The 18514-nt window shown below is 52.5% G+C and overlaps 2 protein-coding genes across 3 annotated transcripts; both read left to right on the top strand.

Moving 5' to 3' along the window:
- The first annotated feature begins 435 nt into the window (after positions 1 to 435).
- On the top strand, positions 436 to 6170 carry Trem2 (triggering receptor expressed on myeloid cells 2). Of its 2 annotated transcripts, none has more exons than XM_040729475.1 (5): positions 436 to 618; positions 2515 to 2865; positions 3453 to 3543; positions 4213 to 4403; positions 5772 to 6170. In XM_040729475.1, exons 1-5 carry the CDS (start codon positions 579 to 581, stop codon positions 5921 to 5923), a joined length of 825 nt encoding a protein of 274 aa, XP_040585409.1. In that variant the 5' UTR covers positions 436 to 578; the 3' UTR covers positions 5924 to 6170. The 2 variants fall into 2 exon arrangements, with proteins under 2 accessions (XP_040585409.1, XP_040585410.1); XM_040729476.1 differs by lacking the exon at positions 5772 to 6170 and adding an exon at positions 4604 to 4853 and having other exon boundaries at positions 439 to 618.
- Positions 6171 to 11064: 4894 nt separating this feature from the next.
- Treml1 (triggering receptor expressed on myeloid cells like 1) lies at positions 11065 to 18203 on the top strand. Its single transcript, XM_005072400.4, has 6 exons — positions 11065 to 11706; positions 11841 to 12173; positions 15908 to 16040; positions 16609 to 16691; positions 17059 to 17111; positions 17672 to 18203. The coding sequence occupies exons 1-6, from the start codon at positions 11667 to 11669 to the stop codon at positions 17975 to 17977; spliced, it is 948 nt and encodes a 315-aa protein (XP_005072457.1). The 5' UTR covers positions 11065 to 11666; the 3' UTR covers positions 17978 to 18203.
- The last annotated feature ends 311 nt before the right edge of the window (positions 18204 to 18514 follow it).

Below are 18514 nucleotides of genomic sequence, written 5' to 3'. Positions count from 1 at the left end.
CTGTGTATCTGAACCCCTGATCGTAAGAAACCCCTTTAGCCCCTGATAAACTTGCTTATCACGAATTGTCCCATCTTACGGGTGCACAAAATGAGGCACAGAGAGGTTGCAGGCCTGAGCATACACACAGCCAGCAGGAAGTCTGGCTCTGGTCCCCTAAGCTGCTGCCTTACCCAATAGGGTTGTGATCAGGAGCTGGTGACATGTCAACATCCTCAGAAGCAGCTGTCCTCTAGGAGAGGTGGGACCCTGGCTACAGGGTGAGGATAGTAACCTCCAGATGAGGTTCTGCAAGGAGATGGGAGCATCCGAAAGCCTGTCTGGTGACCGCCACTCAGGGCCACTCTGGCCAGCTTCGCAGGAGGCGGCACTGCGGAGACCTCCTTTCCCCCCTCCCTCCTTGAATCACAGCGCCTGCCCTAGTCCTGACTGTTGCTCAATCCAGGAGCACAGTTCCTGTGGGCTGCGCCTGACTGGCTTGGTCCTCTGTTTTCTGCACTTCAAGGGAAAGAAGAGATCTTGCACCAGGGACCTCCCCTCGTCCGTCCATCCTCTCCGGCTGGCCGAGCAAGGGAGTCATGGGACCTCTCTACCTGCTTCTCCTGCTGCTGAGCACAGGTGGGACCCGCCCTCTACAATGCCTCACAGACTGGGTGGGGTGCGGATGTTGTGGGGGGGAACTGTGCAGGAGGCTGGAGTCCGGCATGCTCAAGTATCCTGCTTGGCTCTGCTTTCCTCCCGTGCTCTTCACACCGTCCTCCCCAGGATGAACCCCCATGTGTTGGGAGTGCTAAGGGGCTGCTGGACTTGCTCACTGAGGGAGTTGTGAGGGTGGCGCTAGCCGTCAGGCGGGGGACCTGTGGAGGCTCTGAGAAGACCCCTTAAACACTCAAGAAGCGCTTCTGCCTAAGTGGGGTGGCGGAATGGGGAGAGGGAAGAAAGGAGGAGGGACCTGGGTTGGGTTCGCATCCTCCTGCCACCCCTCCCACATTTGACCTCAGCCCTCAGTGGGAGGTGAGGGTGCTGAAGGCCCCTGCGTCCTTGGGGCAACAGGCTGCCCCTCCCACGGCAGGCTGAGCGGCTCCTGTAGCTGAAGAGTAGTGTGCAAACCCAGCTGAGAGGAGAGAGAGGCTGCTGTGTCTTGTCCCCGCAGCATCTGGAAGTGGAGGGAGATGTAAGGAAGCAGGGGGTGGGGGGCTGGTGTGTGGAGAGAACACTCACATGAGGTCTGTTCCAAGAGTCGGGCCACCAGCTCCTCGACTCCGCCTTTCATGTTTCCATCTCAGTAACAGCTGGAGACAAGATTCAAGAGGCAGAAAGTTTGGGGGAACCCTTGTCCCCCTGCCCTGACCACAACTTGGTGGGTGCGCCAATGCCACCAACCCTACCCCAAGAGGTGCCCCATAACGGCAGCCTCGTGTCTCCCCCAAAATAGCTTTGAGACAAGTCCTTCCTAAAAGAGGAACAGAGCCACAGAAATAGGGAAGCTGTGAGCTGAAGGTTGGGAAAAGAGAGACATCCAGTGTGGATGACTGAAGAGAGCAGCCAGCGAGGCAGGGTAAGCGAGGAGGGTATCCCAGATCCCTGGGGAACCAGCCGAGCTCCAAGGATCCATTAACCTTGCTCTCCTGAGATGAAGAGGGGAGAAGAGACATCCTGGTCCCATATGACAGGAGGGAAGATGTCCAAAGTAGAACCAGAGGGGTTTCAAGAACAAGGCATGGCTTAGTCGATACGGTTTTTGTATTGACTGCATTTGGACCCGCAGAACCCGTGAGAAAAGCCAGATGTAGTGGCGTGTACCTGTCTCCCAGGGATGGAGACACAGGAGGCAGAGCCATTCAGATCCTTAGAAGTGCACAGGACGGCTTGGTCTGTGTAAGCTGTGCTAGTTACTGTTGCGCTGCTATGACAAAATAATCTTACAAAAGTGACTCGGTGAAAGACGGGTGCCTTTGGCTTGCGGTGCTAGGGTATACAATCCATTCTGGAGGGAAGGACATGGTGCAGAAGCAGGAAGCGGCTGCTACGTTGCATGCCTAGTCAAGAAGCTGAGAGATGAGGGCAGCTACCTGGTTCTCTTCCTCCTTTTGATGTTGTAGGGACCTTGTTGCTGCCCTATTCAGTGTGGGGCTTCTCGCCCCAATTAGCTGAATCCAGATACTCTCTCATCAGCACTCCCGTAGGCTAACTTGATCTAGAAAATTCCTCACACACAAGCTCAGAAGAACATTAACTATCTTGTGCACTGGTAAGATATCCTGTTTCAAGCAAAAAGTGGACGGTGTCTGAGGACGGAGCTTATTCTGATGACCGCATGTTCACTGTGTTCCCTGCATCCCGGCTGCTGCCTCCAAAGGTGTCTGGGAAGCATCCTAGACACCCCCTCTCCCTAGACACCCTAAGCTCTTTAAGGGCAGGATCCTGTCTGCATAGTCTGCTGCTGGTGGTAGACAGACACTCGGTGACCACTTGGTGGGTGGATGAGGTGACAAGTGGCAGTCTCCCCTGCAGAGTCATCCCAAGCCCTCAACACAACGGTGCTGCAGGGTGTGGCTGGCCAGGCCCTGCGGGTATCATGTACTTACGACTCCTTGAAGTACTGGGGAAGACGGAAGGCCTGGTGTCGCCAGCTGGCTGAGGGGGGCCCGTGCCAGCGTGTGGTGAGCACACACAACGTGTGGCTGTTGGCCTTCCTGAGGAAACGGAACGGGAGCACGGTCATCACGGACGACGCCCTGGCTGGAACCCTCACCATCACTCTGCGAAACCTCCAAGCCAGTGACGCGGGTCTCTACCAGTGTCAGAGCCTCCGAGGCCAAGAGGCTGATGTCCTCCAGAAGGTCCTGGTGGAGGTGCTGGCAGGTGAGTACAGTGGCTGGACCTTTGGCTGGTCCTTGGGCCATGTTTGTGTGACTTTCCTGGGAGACATAAGCAAATGTCTGTCCCAATTTAGCCACTAGCAACAGATCCAAGCAAAGGTTCCACCCAGGTCTAGCTCAGTGAACTAGTGAATTTACTGGGGCTACTTGTAGGTGCATGGGCGAGGGTTTATTTACAGGCAGCTCCAAACCAGCTGCATCACCAAAAAGCCCATCCCAGCATCCCTGGAGCTCCCTGCATCCCTGGAACTCCCTGCATCCCTGGAGCTCCCTGCATCCCTGGAGCTCCCTGCATCCCTGGAGCTCTCTGTATCCCTGGAGCTCCCTGCATCCCTGGAGCTCTCTGTATCCCTGGAGCTCTCTGTATCCCTGGAGCTCCCTGCATTCCTGGAGCTCCCTGAATAACTTGTAAGCAGCTGGTCCTGGTTTGAGTCTCCTCTCCCCAACAGCTGTAATGGCTTGGAGTGAGATTCCTGAGCCTTGTAGTTTTCTTTACTTCCTGAGTTATATGGCTCTCCACAACAGGCAGTGGCCTAAAAGAACAGTGGTCTCATGGCTTGTCTCTCATAGACCCTCTAGATGAACAAGATGCCGAAGACCTATGGGTCCCTAAGGAATTGGAGAGTTTTGATGGTGCCCAAGTGGAACACAGCACCTCCAGGTACAGTGGTGCCCCCTTCAGACTTCTGGCAGTGACTGGGGATGGGGTCCCAGGACCAGCAGCTCAGTCAAAGGCCCAGGTGTCGTCTCCCACCCACTAGCACACTGACGTCACTGGGCTTAGATATTAAGAAACTGGAGCCCTTTGTGACAATTTCCAGAAGTACCACAGCAAGAAGTCTCAGGGCTGTAGCTTAAAACCAAGGACCTTGGGTCTCTACTTCTTCAGAAGAACCAGGACCCATTCTGAATGCTTCATGTATTAATATAGAACTGTGTTCTGCAACCCCTGAGCACATGTGCAGGTCCATCCATTCTATGTACTAGTACAGAAATGATACAACCCCTGAGAACATGTGCAGGCCCATCCATTCCTATGTACTAATACAGAACTATGTTCTGTAACCCCTGAGCACATGTGCAGGTTCATCCATTCCTATGCACTAATACAGAACTGTGTTCTGCAATCCCTGGGCAGATGTTTTGCAACCCCTGTTGTATGTTTTGTGCCCTCAGCAGATCCTAATAGACTTGCAGATTCCTCTAAGCCCCCACAAAGCCCCTTCCCAGTCACCCAAGCCCCCAGGAATTCCTGGTTCCTCTCTATTCCGTCTCCAAGGGCAGGTTTCATCCTGTAGATCACCTCTACCATCTTCCTTCTCTTTCCAAGGGGCCAATCAGGAGAGACCTCCTTCCCACCCACTTCCATCCTCATCCTCCTGGCCTGTGTCCTCTTCAGCAAGCTTCTTACAGCCGGTGTCCTCTGGGCTGTGGCCAGGGGCAGGCAGAAGCTGGGGTCACCTGTGGCCGGTGGGCTGGACTGCGGTCACAATGCTGAGCACCAACTTCAGGTCCTGACTGGTGAGTGGGGTAAACGGGGCACAAGGGACTGGGCGCCGTGTGTGAACCAGGAAGAGTTGGAAGGGACTGGGCGCCGTGTATGAACCAGGAAGGGTTGGAAGGGAATGGGCACCGTGTGTGAACCAGGAAGGGTTGGAAGGGACTGGGCGCCGTGTGTGAACCAGGAAGGGTTGGAAGGGACTGGGCGCCGTGTGTTGCAGGACCCAGAGATACATGACAGAACTCCAAGCTGGAGTAGAAGCCTGGCTGAGTCCCCCAAGTCACCCACCTTGCATACTCTGCCACTAAAACTTCTGCTGCTGCTACTATGGCTTCAGGAGCCATTTCTGCCTAAAGCCCACCTCTCCTGGAAGCAGGAAGACTCGTGTGTGTACGCATTGAGTGTGGAAGAGAGCTGGAAGATCGCCTGTCAACTCTGGGCTATGGGCATTAAATACTCTCACACGCTAACGCAGGATCATCACTCTTTCTAGATGGCTCTGTGCCTCACAAAGGTCTTCTCTTTCTCGGTGCTGGGACCAAACTCATGATCTTGTGCATGCTAGGCATGAGCTTACCCCTGGGACAACTCCCAGGGTAGGATTATGCATCTGGGTAAGAGGTCTGGGGTCCAAAGATACTGTCTGAATTCCATTTATATTGCTGTGGTAAAATGCTGACCAAAATCAATTTAGGGGAGAAAGGGTTGATTTTAGCTCATAATTCTAGATTGCACCTCATTCCAGAAGGGAAGTCGAGGCAGCAGGAACTGCAAACAGCTTGTCACAGTGCATCCACAGTCAAGGGCAAATAGGGAATGGATGCAGGCGCATGTGCTCAGCGGCCCTCTATACTGTTACACAGTGCTGTTACACAGTGGCCCTCTATACTGTTACTCAGTGCTGTTACACAGTGGCCCTCTATACTGTTACACTTATACAGTGCTGGAGCCCTGACTGGGGAAGTGTGCTACCTACCCTCAGTGAGCTCGGTCTTCCCACACCCATCAATGTGTACTCTGTACAGGGGTGCCTGAGGGGGCCCCAGACACCCCTGTGTGCCAGCTTCATCTAGACAGCCCCCTGCTTTGAGTCTTTCTTCGGAGGTTCTAGATTGCGTCAAGATGACAGTTAAAATTAACCATTGTGGGTACCGTATATTCCATCTCATAGGCTCCAATCAAGTTGATCTTTCCATTCTCGCGTCCCTGGATTTGGTCACCAAGCAAGCCCTTCTGTGGATAACTGGCCATCTTCCTCTCTGCCCTTCTGGCATTCTCTCCATCCGCTCCTACAGTTGCCCCCTTCCCAGCCCCGGGCTCCTTCCTCTCCACCCCCACTTCTGCCGCTCGGGTCTGCCCAACCACTGACTCACCCTCTCGTCTCCCAGAGCTGTGCTTCCATCAGCAACTTCTCCTCTGGAGGAACGACAAAGACCAAGCCACACACAGCGTCTGGGCTGGGAACAGGGTCCACACCCCTGGATGTCCTGAGAGGAAATGGAGCCCAGAGACAGAGGGGGCTCATTTATGTCTCCAGTAGAGCCTGGAAGTCCAAGTTTCCCTCCACGTTGCCGGCGCCCTTTTCTCTAGCTCCGTCCTGCTTGTGAACAAGTGCATTTCAGCATGTTGTTCCGAGCATGACCCGAGTCTCAGAAGCACAGGGCAGATTCCGCATTAGACGTCTTGTTCTAGGAAGAGGAGCGGGCGGGGTGGCGGTGAACACAGCGGGTTATGTCTGAAGGCAAAAGTGTTGATGAAAATTTAAAATTAAAGCCGGGTGCAGAGGAGAAGGAGTGCGTCATTTTGAGCAGAACGGTCAAGGGGGACATCTGAAGGAAGCTGGGACATACTCGAGGCATTGTGAGCAGAAAGAATGTGAGGCCCATGTCCATCTCTTTAGCACTGTCGTTTCAATTCGGTTGCTGTGATAACACACCCTGACCAAAAGCAGCAGGGGTAGGAAAGGGCTTGCTTAGCTTATTTTCCAAGCCATAGTCCATCGATTTGGGGAAGCTAAGGCAAACTCAAGCAGTTAGTCACATTACATCCTCAGCTAAAGGCGGAGAGAAACAAATGCATCCACTCCATCACTTGCTCAGTTAACTTCCGCTCCTCCCAGTGCAGGGAACAGTGCTGTCTGAATTCGGGCTGAATCTTCCTACCTCTGTTAACATTCAAGACAATCTCCCTGGACATGCCACAGATAGACATGCCCACAGAATGTCCCCAGACGTCACCCCAGACATCACCCCAGAAATGCCCATAGGCAGATGTGCCCCCAGACATGCCCCTAGACATACACCAGACATACCCACAGGGACGCCCACAGGCATGCCCACAGAGATGCCCTCAGACTTCCCACAGAGATGCCCACAGACATGCTCCTGAGACACACCCACAGAGATGCCCTCACACATGCTCCTGAGACACACCCACAGAGATGCCCTCACACATGCCCCTGAGACATGCCCCTGAGACACGCCCTGCACTGCAGTATGGTGACTGCTCTCCTCTTGGAGTTGGGTCTTCACTCTTACCTGCTCTTCCATGCCGAGCTGTCCACCTGGGTTTCAGTGATCATGGAGATGCCCTGCCTTGGTCTAAGGATCCCCATGGACTGAACAGTAGATAGACCCTGGGCTTCAGCCTCATCTCTACCTCCTGACAACTTGTAGTAAGCAGGTTCCTCAACCCATGACAGCTGGTTGATAGTAAAAATAGATTAGTAAAGCAACTAGTTAGTCCACCAACACTCCACAACTTCACAGGGGGCTGGAGAAATGGCGTGTTAGTTACTGTTGTTCTGTCGCTGTGAAGAGACACCATGGCCAAGGCAACTTAAAAAAGGAAGCATTTAATTGGGGCTGGCTTACAGTTTCAGACGGTGAGTCCCTGGTAGGGAGCGTGGTGCTGGAGCAGTAGTTGAGAACTTAATCTGAAATCTGATCCACAAGAAAATGGCAGAGAGACAGAGTCAGAGATAGACAGACAGAGACAAAGAGAGAAAGAGAGACTAGGCCTTATGTGGGCTTTTGAAACCTCAAAGCCTGCCCCCAGTGACCCACATTCTCCAACAAGGCCGCAGTTCCTTATCCTTCAGTGAATGACAATGGCCCACATAGCATCTTCTGTCTGAATGCTTAGTCACCAAGGAGTGAACTGTTTGGGGAGGGTTAGGAGGTGTGGCCTTGTGCTCCAGTTCCATACCTATCTGTTTCCCACCATGATGATGATGGATTCACCCTCTGAACTGCAAGCAGACCTCCAATCAAATGCTTCCTTTTATGTAGTTCGTTCTTTTTTTAATTATTTGTTTATTGTGTATACAGTACTGTGTCTGCGTGTATGCCTGCAGGCCAGAAGACGGCACCAGATCTCAGTACAGATGGTTGTGAGCCACCATGTGGCCGTTGGGAACTGAACTCAGGACCTCTGGAAGAGCAGCCAGTGCTCTTAACCTCTGAGCCATCTCTCCAGCCCCCTTTTATGTAGTTCTTGCCATTTGCTCCAGTTGCTTCCCTGGCAATAGGTCTTAATGCATTTGTTCTTACTTTTCCTTCACCTAGAGCACACGTGAGATTTGCTATCTTTGTATATGGGTTTGTATCAAGCCTAAGTCTTTTTATTTAGACTAAAGAGGGAATTATAGTGAGATATCTACCCCACCCGCACCTGTAACTCTGACCACACCCATTTGGGCGTGGTCACAAGTGCTGACATGATGAAGAGTGGGTTTCAGGTCTGGGGTTGGACCAGGTGACTCTCTCTTGCTTCTGGTCGGGTCACAGAGGGCAGCCTGGGTGAATCCTTGGAGCTGGAACCTGCGGTGGTCACCCGCTTCTTTGTGTAAGTGCATGGTACCATGCTGGCAGACATGCTGGAGAAGGAGCCCAGAGTTCTACATCCTATGGGCAACAGGAAGTTAACTGAGACATTGGGCAGTATCCTGAGCATAGGAGACCTCAAAGCCCGCCCCCACAGTGACACACTTCCTCTAACAAGGCCAAACCCACTCCAACAAAGTCACAGCTTCTAATAGCTCCACTCCCTGTGAGCTTATGGAGATCAAATACATTCAAACTACCAGAGGCTATTGAGGACATCCTCATTCAAACTACCACAGAAGGCTCAGTGGTTAAGAGTACTTGGTATCCTTATAAAGGACCTAAGTTAGCCGGGTGGTGGTGGTGCACGCCTTTAATCCCAGCACTCGGGAGGCAGAGGCAGGTGGATCTCTGTGAGTTCGAGGCTGGGCTGGACCGATAGCCTCCAAAACAATACAGAGAAACCCTGTCTCGAAAAACCAAAAAAAAAAAAAAGGACCTGAGTTTAGATCCCAGTAACTACCCAATTCAGATCCTTGAGGGCTTCCACTTTATTCATTGAGGCAAGGTCTCTAACCACACCCGATGACATGACTCGTCTCTCTAGCCAGCTTGCTCTGGGGATCTCTGTCTCTGTCTTCCTTGGAGTGATATTGAGATGGGTTCTTGGGGGACTGAAACTCCTGCCTTCATGCTTAGACAGCAAGTACTTTATCTGCAGAGCCATCACCCCAGCACCATTTTGGGGGTCTTAACATGAGCTTTGGGCTTAAATAGAGGGACAAGGCATGGACAAGGCATCTCGGCCAGGTGCCAAACTGCCCACCATCGCTGTCTGGCAAGGTAATCTGACGATTGTGTAACCGGGAGACAAATTCCCTTCAGAAAGCTGGCACCAAGGCTCAGGCTTTCCCTTCCTCCCCCATGAGATTTCAGGGGCAATTCTGATTCCTTGGGAGTCTGTTGTTTCAATAGTCTGATAGTTGAAGACAGGGTGCTAGTGTCTCTTTAAGATATCCTCATTCCTACTAGAGGAGTTATAGGTAGGGGAGAGGAGGGAGGGAGGGAGAGAGGAAGGGAAAATGTCTTCCTGCCCTTCTCTGGAGCTCATCTTCCACACCAGGGAAATGTGTCCACCCCTACATGTGACTCTAGTTCTGACAGACTCTTTATCACATGTCTGTCTGGTTCCCAGAGCCCAGCTCCCCAGAGCAATTCTGAGACCAGTTGCTTCCTCTGCAGTCTGAATCTAAAGAGCCCCCAAGTAAACGGACAGATCAAGAAACATGTGAGTGCCAGGTTTTGAAATGCCCCACACAGGTTCACGTATGTCAACACATGGCTCCAGCAGGAGTGCTGGGGGGTGTGGGGAAACTTTAGGGGCCACAGCAGGGGGTGTGGAATCCATAGTTCACAGCAGGTGGTGCTGGGGGATTATGGAATCTTTAGGAGTCACAGAAGTTGAGCCCTGCTTCTGATCTGTCTTTGCTTCCTGTCTGCCTCCATGGTGTGGCCAGCACTTCAGGCTTCTGCTGCTGTGCCCTTGCTATCCTAACAGACCAACATCCCCAGTAAACCACGCCCCTTAAGGTGATTTTGTCATAGCCGTAAGAAAAGTAATATGCAGGTGCATTGACTCACCTTCCTCTATAGAGAGAGGAAGAGACAGACAAAGAAACAATGGACACCATTGTTCTGGAGTTCAAAAGCTCTTAGGAAGGAAAGTGAGGGATACGAGACTCTGTGTTCCAGTCTCCAGTCCTGGAGAATGATCACGGCTCAGTCACACTCGAGCATAAGGGCTCTTTGCACACACTGTTAGACCACGTGGAGACCCAGGCTCAGTTTCCAGAACCCACATGGTGGTTTACAACCATCTGTAACTCCAGTTCCGGGGGATCAGGTGCCCTCCCCTGGTCTCTGCAAGTATTGCACACACACACACACACACACACACACACACACACACACACACTTACATAAAGGCAAAACAGCACACACTTAAAAACAAATCTCTTTCAGAGAAAGAATGAAACAATGTTCTGGGGATGCAGCTCAGTTGGTAGAGGGTTTGCTTAGCATTCGTGAAGCAAGTGCTGGTTTCTGTCCCCAGCACCACAGAAACCAGGTGGCAACTGATACCTGAAATTTTAGCACTAGGGGGGTGGAGTGGAGAGAATTAGAAATTCAAGATCACCCTTGGCTACATATCAAACTTGAGGTTAGCTTGGGCTGCATGAGACCTTGCCTCCAAAAGGAAAATGAAGCATAAAGATATTAGAGGGGTTTTCCAGTGCCTGGGACCGCCACTGAGCCTCCCCTCCCGGTGGGAGCCTATGCACCCCAGATTCCTGGTCTTCTTCTCCACCCATGGGACCAGGCAAGTCAGAGCCTGTTTCTGGGCCCATGTTCCAGTACCTGGAGACTGCCACTGAGCCTCCCCTCCCGGCGGGAGCCTATGCACCCCAGATCCCTGGTCTTCTCCACCCACCACAGGACCAGATCAAGATGTGAGCTCTAAGATGTTCCTGCTTTGCTCTTCCATTATGGCCTCTAACCCTCTGGAGCTGTTAGCATGATTAAATGCTTTCTTCTAAAAAAAAAAATAAAAAAAGGTAATAGAGGGGATGGAAGAAGCTTGTGCAGAGGTTCCTAGGAGCCAGAGTACAATAAAGAGATGAGCAATGAGAAAGAACAGTCGTGAAAACGGAAGAGTGCCTAAGAAGACGAGGCTCATGCAGCTATGGGGGGGGGGCTGCAGACAGCAGGGGAGGAGAGGGTGTGATGTATGCCTAAGAAGACGAGGCTCATGCAGCTATGGGGGGGGCTGCAGACAGCAGGGGAGGGGAGGGTGTGATGTGTTCACACTGAAGGACAGCACGGTCCCCAGAATTGGGGAGGGCAGGTTCGAAAGAAAGGCTCCGGAGAGTCTAGGCAGGACACAGGCAAAGATGGGTCCAGTGGGTTTCCAGCCAAGTGGCTGTAGTGACGGAGTGAAGGGTCTCCTGGAGCTGGGGTGGCATGTGTGTGTGGAGCCAGGACGGGGTGTCACTCATAAAAACTTGAGACTCAGAGGGCCTCGGGCCACATGGAGGGACCGCGCTTTCCTTCAAAGCTGTTTCTGCATGTCTGTACTCAGGAGACGGAAGATTATCCTTACTTCTGTCCTCTGGGAGCTGGGTCCTCTCACCATTCCCGTTGGCGGGGAGTCAGGACCCCTCCTTCCAACCTCTCTCACATTCTTCTACCAGTCTCTCAGAGTCTCTGAGCCCTGAGCTAAGCAAGCCCCAGAGAAGCTCCCTGCCCCCAACCCCGAAGAGTCCCACCAGTCTGACTCTGTTGGCCCCTGTGGTTACTGGAGAGCCCACGTGACCGTATGAGACAGATGTTTCCTGCCCCCAGGGGCCTGCAGTGTCCCCGAGGAGGCCGGCCACTCAGATCTGAAACATCTGCCCAGCCATGGGCTGCTACCTGCTGCTGCTGCTCCTGGGACTGGCCGGTAAGGTGTACGAGGAGCCACACCTCCTTCCCCAGCCTTAAGCGTCGCAGACCGCCCCCTGGTCCCCAGAGGGTGGGCTAGGAGCCATTCCTGCTTCTGTCTAACCCTCGCCCCCACCTCTGCTCCTTCCCCAGGCCAGGGCTCAGCTGACAGCCACCCCGAGGTGCTGCAGGCACCCGTCGGGTCATTCATTCAGGTGCAGTGCCACTACCGGCTGCAGGATGTGAGGGCCCGGAAGGTGTGGTGCCGGTTCCTGCAGGAAGGCTGCCAGCCACTGGTGACCTCAACCGTGGACCGAAGAGACCCGGGAAGCGGGCGCGTGTTCCTCACTGACCTGGGCGGGGGGCTCCTGCAGGTGGAAATGGTGGCCCTGCAGGAGGAGGACACAGGCGAGTACGGCTGTGTGGTGGAGGGAGCCGCCGGGCCCCAGACCCTGCACAGGGTCTCCCTGATGGTGCTTCCTCCAGGTGAGTGTGGTCAGAAGACGGCCTGTGGGGGGCGCCCTTGGGGACTTGAGGTGTGGAGCGCAGGGCAGAGATAGCTTTTTGACAGCTCTGTGGGACTGAGTGGCAACGGAACTGTTTGGGAAGCTGAAGATAAGATGCTCAGTGGACAGCCCCCTTCCTTTCCCTCACGGTGGCTTCCTGTCACAGCATCTCTGGGGCCCTTGTGTCTTCCCCCAGCTCTACCAAACTTGGCACTGTCTTCCCTTTACTTCATGGAATTTCAAGCACATTAACAGAAATTAATTTTTGTGCCTTCCAGTGTGTGTGTATGTGTGTACATGAGTCTCTGGGTATATGTGTATACATGAGTGTGGGGGTGTATTGTGTATATATGAGAGTATGGGTGTACATTAGTATGTGGGTGTATGTGTGCATGAGTGTGTATGTGTGTGTATACATGAGTGTGGGGTGTATGTGTGTATGTATATGAGTGTGTGGGTGTATTTGTGCATATATGAGTGTGTGTATGTATATACATGAGTGTGTGGTGTATTTGCAAATGCACCACCTGTACAGCCCCTAGGATGTCCGGTTCTATCATTCTCCCCTTTATTATTTTGAGACAAGGTCTCTCACTGAAACAAGCTCACTGTTTTGGATGGACTGGCTGGCCAGATAGGGATTTGTCTATCTCTAGTCCCCAGCACTGGGGTTTCACATCCAGTATTTTTACATGAGTATTGGGGATTTGAACTCAGGGCCTCATGCTTGCCCACTGAGTCATTTCCTCAGCCCTGACTTCCTTTGACAATTTAAAGTTTATCTTAACAGAGTTTATGAGTCTTCCCTGAGTATTCAGTAAGGGCCTGACCTATAGATGGGATCCTGTAGTTCCTGGGTTGGACTTTAACTTATTCCGGATTTGTTTGCTTTTTTAGAACTCTTACTCTATATCCCAGACTTGTCTGGGACCCATTTATATAGCCTAGGTGGGCCTCAAACTCATGATCCTCTTCCTTCAGCTGAACATGAGGATTATAGGTGTGTAATGCTGTGCCTGATTCCACTCAGTTTTAAATTGGGGAGGGACTTCTAAAAAAATTAAATTAAAAATTTTAAAATATTTAAGCCTGCTATTATCCATTAACATTAAGTACATCAATGTTTAACTCCCTGAGAAATCTTAGTTGAGGAAGCACATTGCTTTAGCAGGTTTTATTCTCACAGGTCACATCTTTCTAGGCGTTTATTAAAGTAAAAAATGTAATTTAAAATAGAATGCTAGCAGTCTGGAGAGGCGGCTCAGTGGTTAAAAGCATTGGCTGCTCTTCCAGAGGACCTGGGTTCGATTCCCAGCACCCACATGCCAGCTCACAACCTCCAGAAACTCCATTTCCAGGGGATGTGATGTTCTCTTCTGGCCTCCTTGGGCACCAGGCACACACATAGTGTGCACACATATGCAGGCAAAACATGCACGCACATAAAATAAAAAATAAAAATTAATTTAAAAAGCCTGCTCTGCAGAGAAATTGCTGGAGATGACTGGCTGGTGGCTTTGATCTTTGGTGAGCTGTAACTTGTGTCTGATCCCCTGATGACAAAATTAAAGTCGTTCTCCTCCCTTTGGTTTCCCTGGACACGTAAGAGGAGTGGATTGGATTGTCACTGGGTTCCCCTTGTTGTCAAACCACAGCTATCATTTAAAACTTTGCATTCATTTCTTACTGTGTGTGTGCCCGGGCATGTCACAGTGCGTGTGTAGAGGTCAGAAGAGTATTGGTGAGAGCCGATTCTCTCCTTCACCGTGTGGGTTCTGGGATCAAACTCGGTCATCAGTCACGGCAGCAAGCCCCTTTTCTTTCTGAGCCATCTTGCTGGCCCAAGGTATCATTTTACACAGTCAGCAGATGGTGGCTGACATGAGTCCTTCTCAGGATTCCTCATCCTTGACATGCTGAGGTCTCGCCACTCTGAGTTTTGTCTTATGTTTTTTTTCTATTTTTGCTGCATCTGCAGTCTATACAGATATTCCTGTGGGCGTGTGCATGCATGCATGCGGAGGTCAAAGGTCAATGGTGGGTTTCTTACTCTCCACCTTATTCCTGGAGACAGGGTCTCTCAGATCTGTGCTAGGCTGGCTGATCAATCAGCTACAGGGATGCGGCTGTCCCCACACCCTGTCCCCAGTGCTGGGGCTACAGACATGTACTCTATGCCTGGCTTCTACACAGTGCTAAGGATCAAGTTTAGATCTTCATGCTTGCATGGTAGGCCCTTTACCCACTGAGACACCTCCGTGGGGACATGATCTATGTAACCCTGGCTAACCTGGAACCCACAACATAGACCATGAGGGCCTCAAACTTGAAAAGATCCTCTGCCTCCCCAATGCTAGGATTAGAGGCATGCTCCACTATGCCTGGGGAAACTCCAGGCTCTAACTAACTCCCTAAAAGACAGACTGCAACAAGACACATCTGGCTGGAAAGATGGGGAAGAGAAGAGACAGCTGGTACTCCCTCACTGAGAGAGGGCTCTTCTCCGTGCAGTAGGGCGAGTGCAAGAAGAGCTGCAGAAGGGTAGATAGAGCATGGTGTCCAGGGAGGGGATGGCCTGTGCCTCAGGCAAGCGCTCAGTTTCAGAGAGCAGCTGTGCTAGTTTTCTGTTGGTGAGACGAGACACCAGCGTACAGAAGGAAGAGTTTATTGGGGCTTACAACTTCAGACAGCATCCACGACCATCACGGCGGGGATCTCTGCTGCAGGTGGGCAGGCGTGGCCTGAGAGTTTACACACACACACACACACACACACACACACACACACACACACACACACACGCGGCAGACAAAGAGGGGACAGTGAGGATGGCATGGACTTCTGAAACCTCAAAAGCCACCCCCATCGACACACGCCTGAGTCCTGCAGCCAAAGCTAAGTACTGTAGAAATGACAGAAGCTTCATCACATTGGAGTCTAGGTGCCAGCTGGGCTCTCGGAAAGGTCACTGAGTGTTGCCTCCCATTATCACTAAGCCAGAATCCCATAAATCTCAGAGGCAGAGCTTGGGATGGGATCCTAATCAGCCTGAATACGGGGCCACAGGGCTCCAGGTACACGGGAGGAGACGCTCACTGAAGACTCGTGAGAGCCGAGAGCAAGGCTGGTGCTCAGGGGCAGACAGTCCACTCTGGGATGCTCAAGGGCAGACGGTCCACTGTGGGATGCTCAGGGGCAGGCAGTCCACTGTGGGATGCTCAGGGGCAGACGGTCCACTGTGGGATGCTCAGGGGCAGGCAGTCCACTCTGGGATGCTCAGGGGCAGACGGTCCACTCTGGGATGCTCAGGGGCAGACGATCCACTGTGGGATGCTCAGGGGCAGGCAGTCCACTCTGGGATGCTCAGGGGCAGACGGTCCACTCTGGGATGCTCAGGAGAGACATACAGTGACGGTGGGGCATAGTCTGAGAGACCTGGAGACATCCTAGGGCATGGCTGGAGATGCAGAAATGCAGAAATGCAGGGGGCTGTGGGAGGGGCTGGTAGCAGAGGGGAGATGGCTATGCTCACAGCCAGGCAGAGGAGCAGAGTGGAAGCCATTCTATGGCGTAAGAAAGGGGTGTTCCCGGTCTGTCTGCCCTCCCTGGTGGCCTGGAGTTCCTAAGCTCCTTTTCCTCAGTTCCGCAGATCTTGACAGGTCATGAAAGCTCTACGATGGCTGTGCCCTCACTATGTGTTTCCTTCTGGCTCAGTCCCTGGCCCAGGAGAGGAGAAGGAAGCCGAGGACAAGACGGGGAGCTATAGAACGGGAGGTCTGCCAGAGGAGCCCTCCGTGGACCCTGCGGGGAGTGCCAGTCCTCACGAGTTCCGAAGGCATGAGAACAGGTGCTGGAAACAGTGGTGTGGGTGGCCAGAGGGACCGGGCTCTAAAAATACAACTGGCTTTGAGCTGTGGACTGAATCAGATGGAGGGACGGAGAGACAGCTCAGAGTCCTTGTCCTAACAGAGGGCAGGATCCAGTCCCAGCAGTTCCCAGGGCCTAGCATTCCAGCGCCAGGGCTTCGGAAGCTCTCTTCAGGCCTATGGAGTCATTTGCATGCATGTGCATATATGCTCTCACATATACACACAAATTTTAAAACTCACCTCAAATCAAATGTACTGATAACTCATTCCACTGCCAGGGAACTCCTCAGCAGCAGACAGACGGACCCCTATCATTCATTTCACTATCTGTCCCTTCACTCCGGTAGATCTCCAACAAAGACACTATGAAAAACGTGCCTCTCCTCTCCCCAGTCTGGGCCTACCTCATCTCCCCCCCCCATTCCATCTCCTCTCATTTATGGTTCTCAAAGAATGTGGCAGTGTCTCCCAACACCCCAGGGCTCTTGGTCGGCCACACCCCTCGGGGCCCAGTGCTAAACCGGTCTGTCGCTTTCTGTCTCTCAGTGTCCCCCTGATCTGGGGTGCTGTGCTCCTGCTAGGCCTGCTGGTGGCCGTGGTGCTGGTGGCTGTGATGACCAGAAGGAAAGGTATGTACTCTCTACCTCCTCTGGCGGCTCACTTCTGAATGCAAGGCCCGGAGACGTGTGTCTTCACATGGAAACTCCTGCTGTTCTTTAGCGGGTCCCTAACTGCTGGCATGCTGGAATGCCAGCGGCTGATCAGGCTAGGGCAGGCCCGAGGAGAGACAGGGATGGAGGAGGGAGGTTTATTGAGGCAGCTGGAGAAGCAGAAAGCAAGGGCAGGGAAGCAAGGCGGGCTGGGGGTGCAGAGGTGGAGGGGTCAAGCTTAGAGACAGGAGGGCAGAAAGTGAGTCTGTACTAACAAAGGCCCGGGAGGCTTTGGGATGCTTGGAGCCACGCTGCAAGCAAAAGGACTGCTGTTCTCTGCTGCCAGGGAGCAGGCTCGGTGTCTGCGGACGATCCCAGAGCAGCGGAGCTTCAGGCACGGTAAGAGAACCCTGCAGGTGCCCCTCACCCATCACACTAGAGTAGGTAAAGAAAAGACAGACTTACTTGGTCCAGACCCACGCCTTCCTGTCTGGGAGTGCCTTGGGGCTTAGGACATCTTCTAAGCACCCCACTCTACTTGCTTTTTAAAGGGACACGGTCTCTTTATACTTGACTGGCCTACAACTCACTATGTAAACCAGGCTGGCCTCAAAGTCACAGAGATTCAATTGTCTCTGCTCCCTGAGTGCTGGGGTTGAAAGTGTGCACCATGACTCCCAGATTTTTTTGTTGTTGTTGTTTTGTTTTTCAAGCAGGATCTCACTAGGTACTGCTGGCCAGCCTGGAACTCACTATGTAGACCAGGCTGAACTTGAACTCTTGAGTCCTGGGATTAAATGTATGTGTGTGCCTCGGTACCACCATCCCTGGCCAAAGGAATGCCCTCTTGTCCCTTTGACATACTGGGATTGTTACAGCAGGTCATCGTGGTCTCTGGATTCCCATCAGAGGGAACGCTGGCAGAGTGCCTTTGTGTGACTTGTCTGCTTTTATTCCAGGAACCCTCCTCAGCAGCCTACCACAGCAGTGACTCTGGACTGGCTGCTGGGCTGCCCACGGATGTACCATATGTGAGGCTAGACTCGCCGCCTTCCTTTGACACCACCTACCCGGGCTTTTCTCTTGATCCTCCATCAAGGAAACCCCCAGCCCCACCCCAACAGCCCCCTCTGCCTCCTAAGGTTCTGGTGTCATCCAAGCCTGTGACATATGCCACAGTTGTCTTCCCGGGAGGGGACAAAGGTGAAGGAGCCTCCAGTGAGGCTGCTGGAGATCTACCCAACAGTCAAACCCCAGCCAGCTAACTAATACACCTTCCTTTATACTCTGGGGATCACCCATGGGGCATTCTCTGCAGCCATCCAACATGCCCAGAGTATGGGAGGAAATGGTGACGTGGGGACCCGACCTTGGCTTGGAGGACATAGGAAGTGGTGCTCAGACGTGCTTGAGGTGTTGGGGAAGAACTCTGCCCGTCACTTCTTGGTGCTGGTTCCAAATTAGGCTAAATAAACCCTGATGATGTGTGAACTCTTTGAGTGTATGAATATGTGTGTGTGTGCACATGTGTGTGTATTTATGTGCATGTGTGTGATGGACAATTGTAATAGAGTTCATGAAAGCTCAGATAAAGGGAAGTCAGGTATCTATTGGGGAATCACTCACAAATGACAAAGCAACTGACTGGAAATATTTGCTCTTACTGGGACAAGAGATTCAAGGGAGGGAGGATGAAGGCTTGGGGCTCCAGTGCCGTGGCAAGGGCAGGGTGCCGATAAAAAGGATCATACGCTTGACTTCGGCACCTCAGAAGAGAGCTAATGTCACTGGGTTATGTTAGC

This window comes from Mesocricetus auratus, unplaced genomic scaffold (genome assembly GCF_017639785.1).
Source record: "Mesocricetus auratus isolate SY011 unplaced genomic scaffold, BCM_Maur_2.0 Super-Scaffold_100021, whole genome shotgun sequence".
Classification (NCBI taxonomy): domain Eukaryota; kingdom Metazoa; phylum Chordata; class Mammalia; order Rodentia; family Cricetidae; genus Mesocricetus; species Mesocricetus auratus.
Note: the sequence above shows the minus strand (reverse complement) of the source record. Positions and strands in the feature narration are given on the sequence as shown.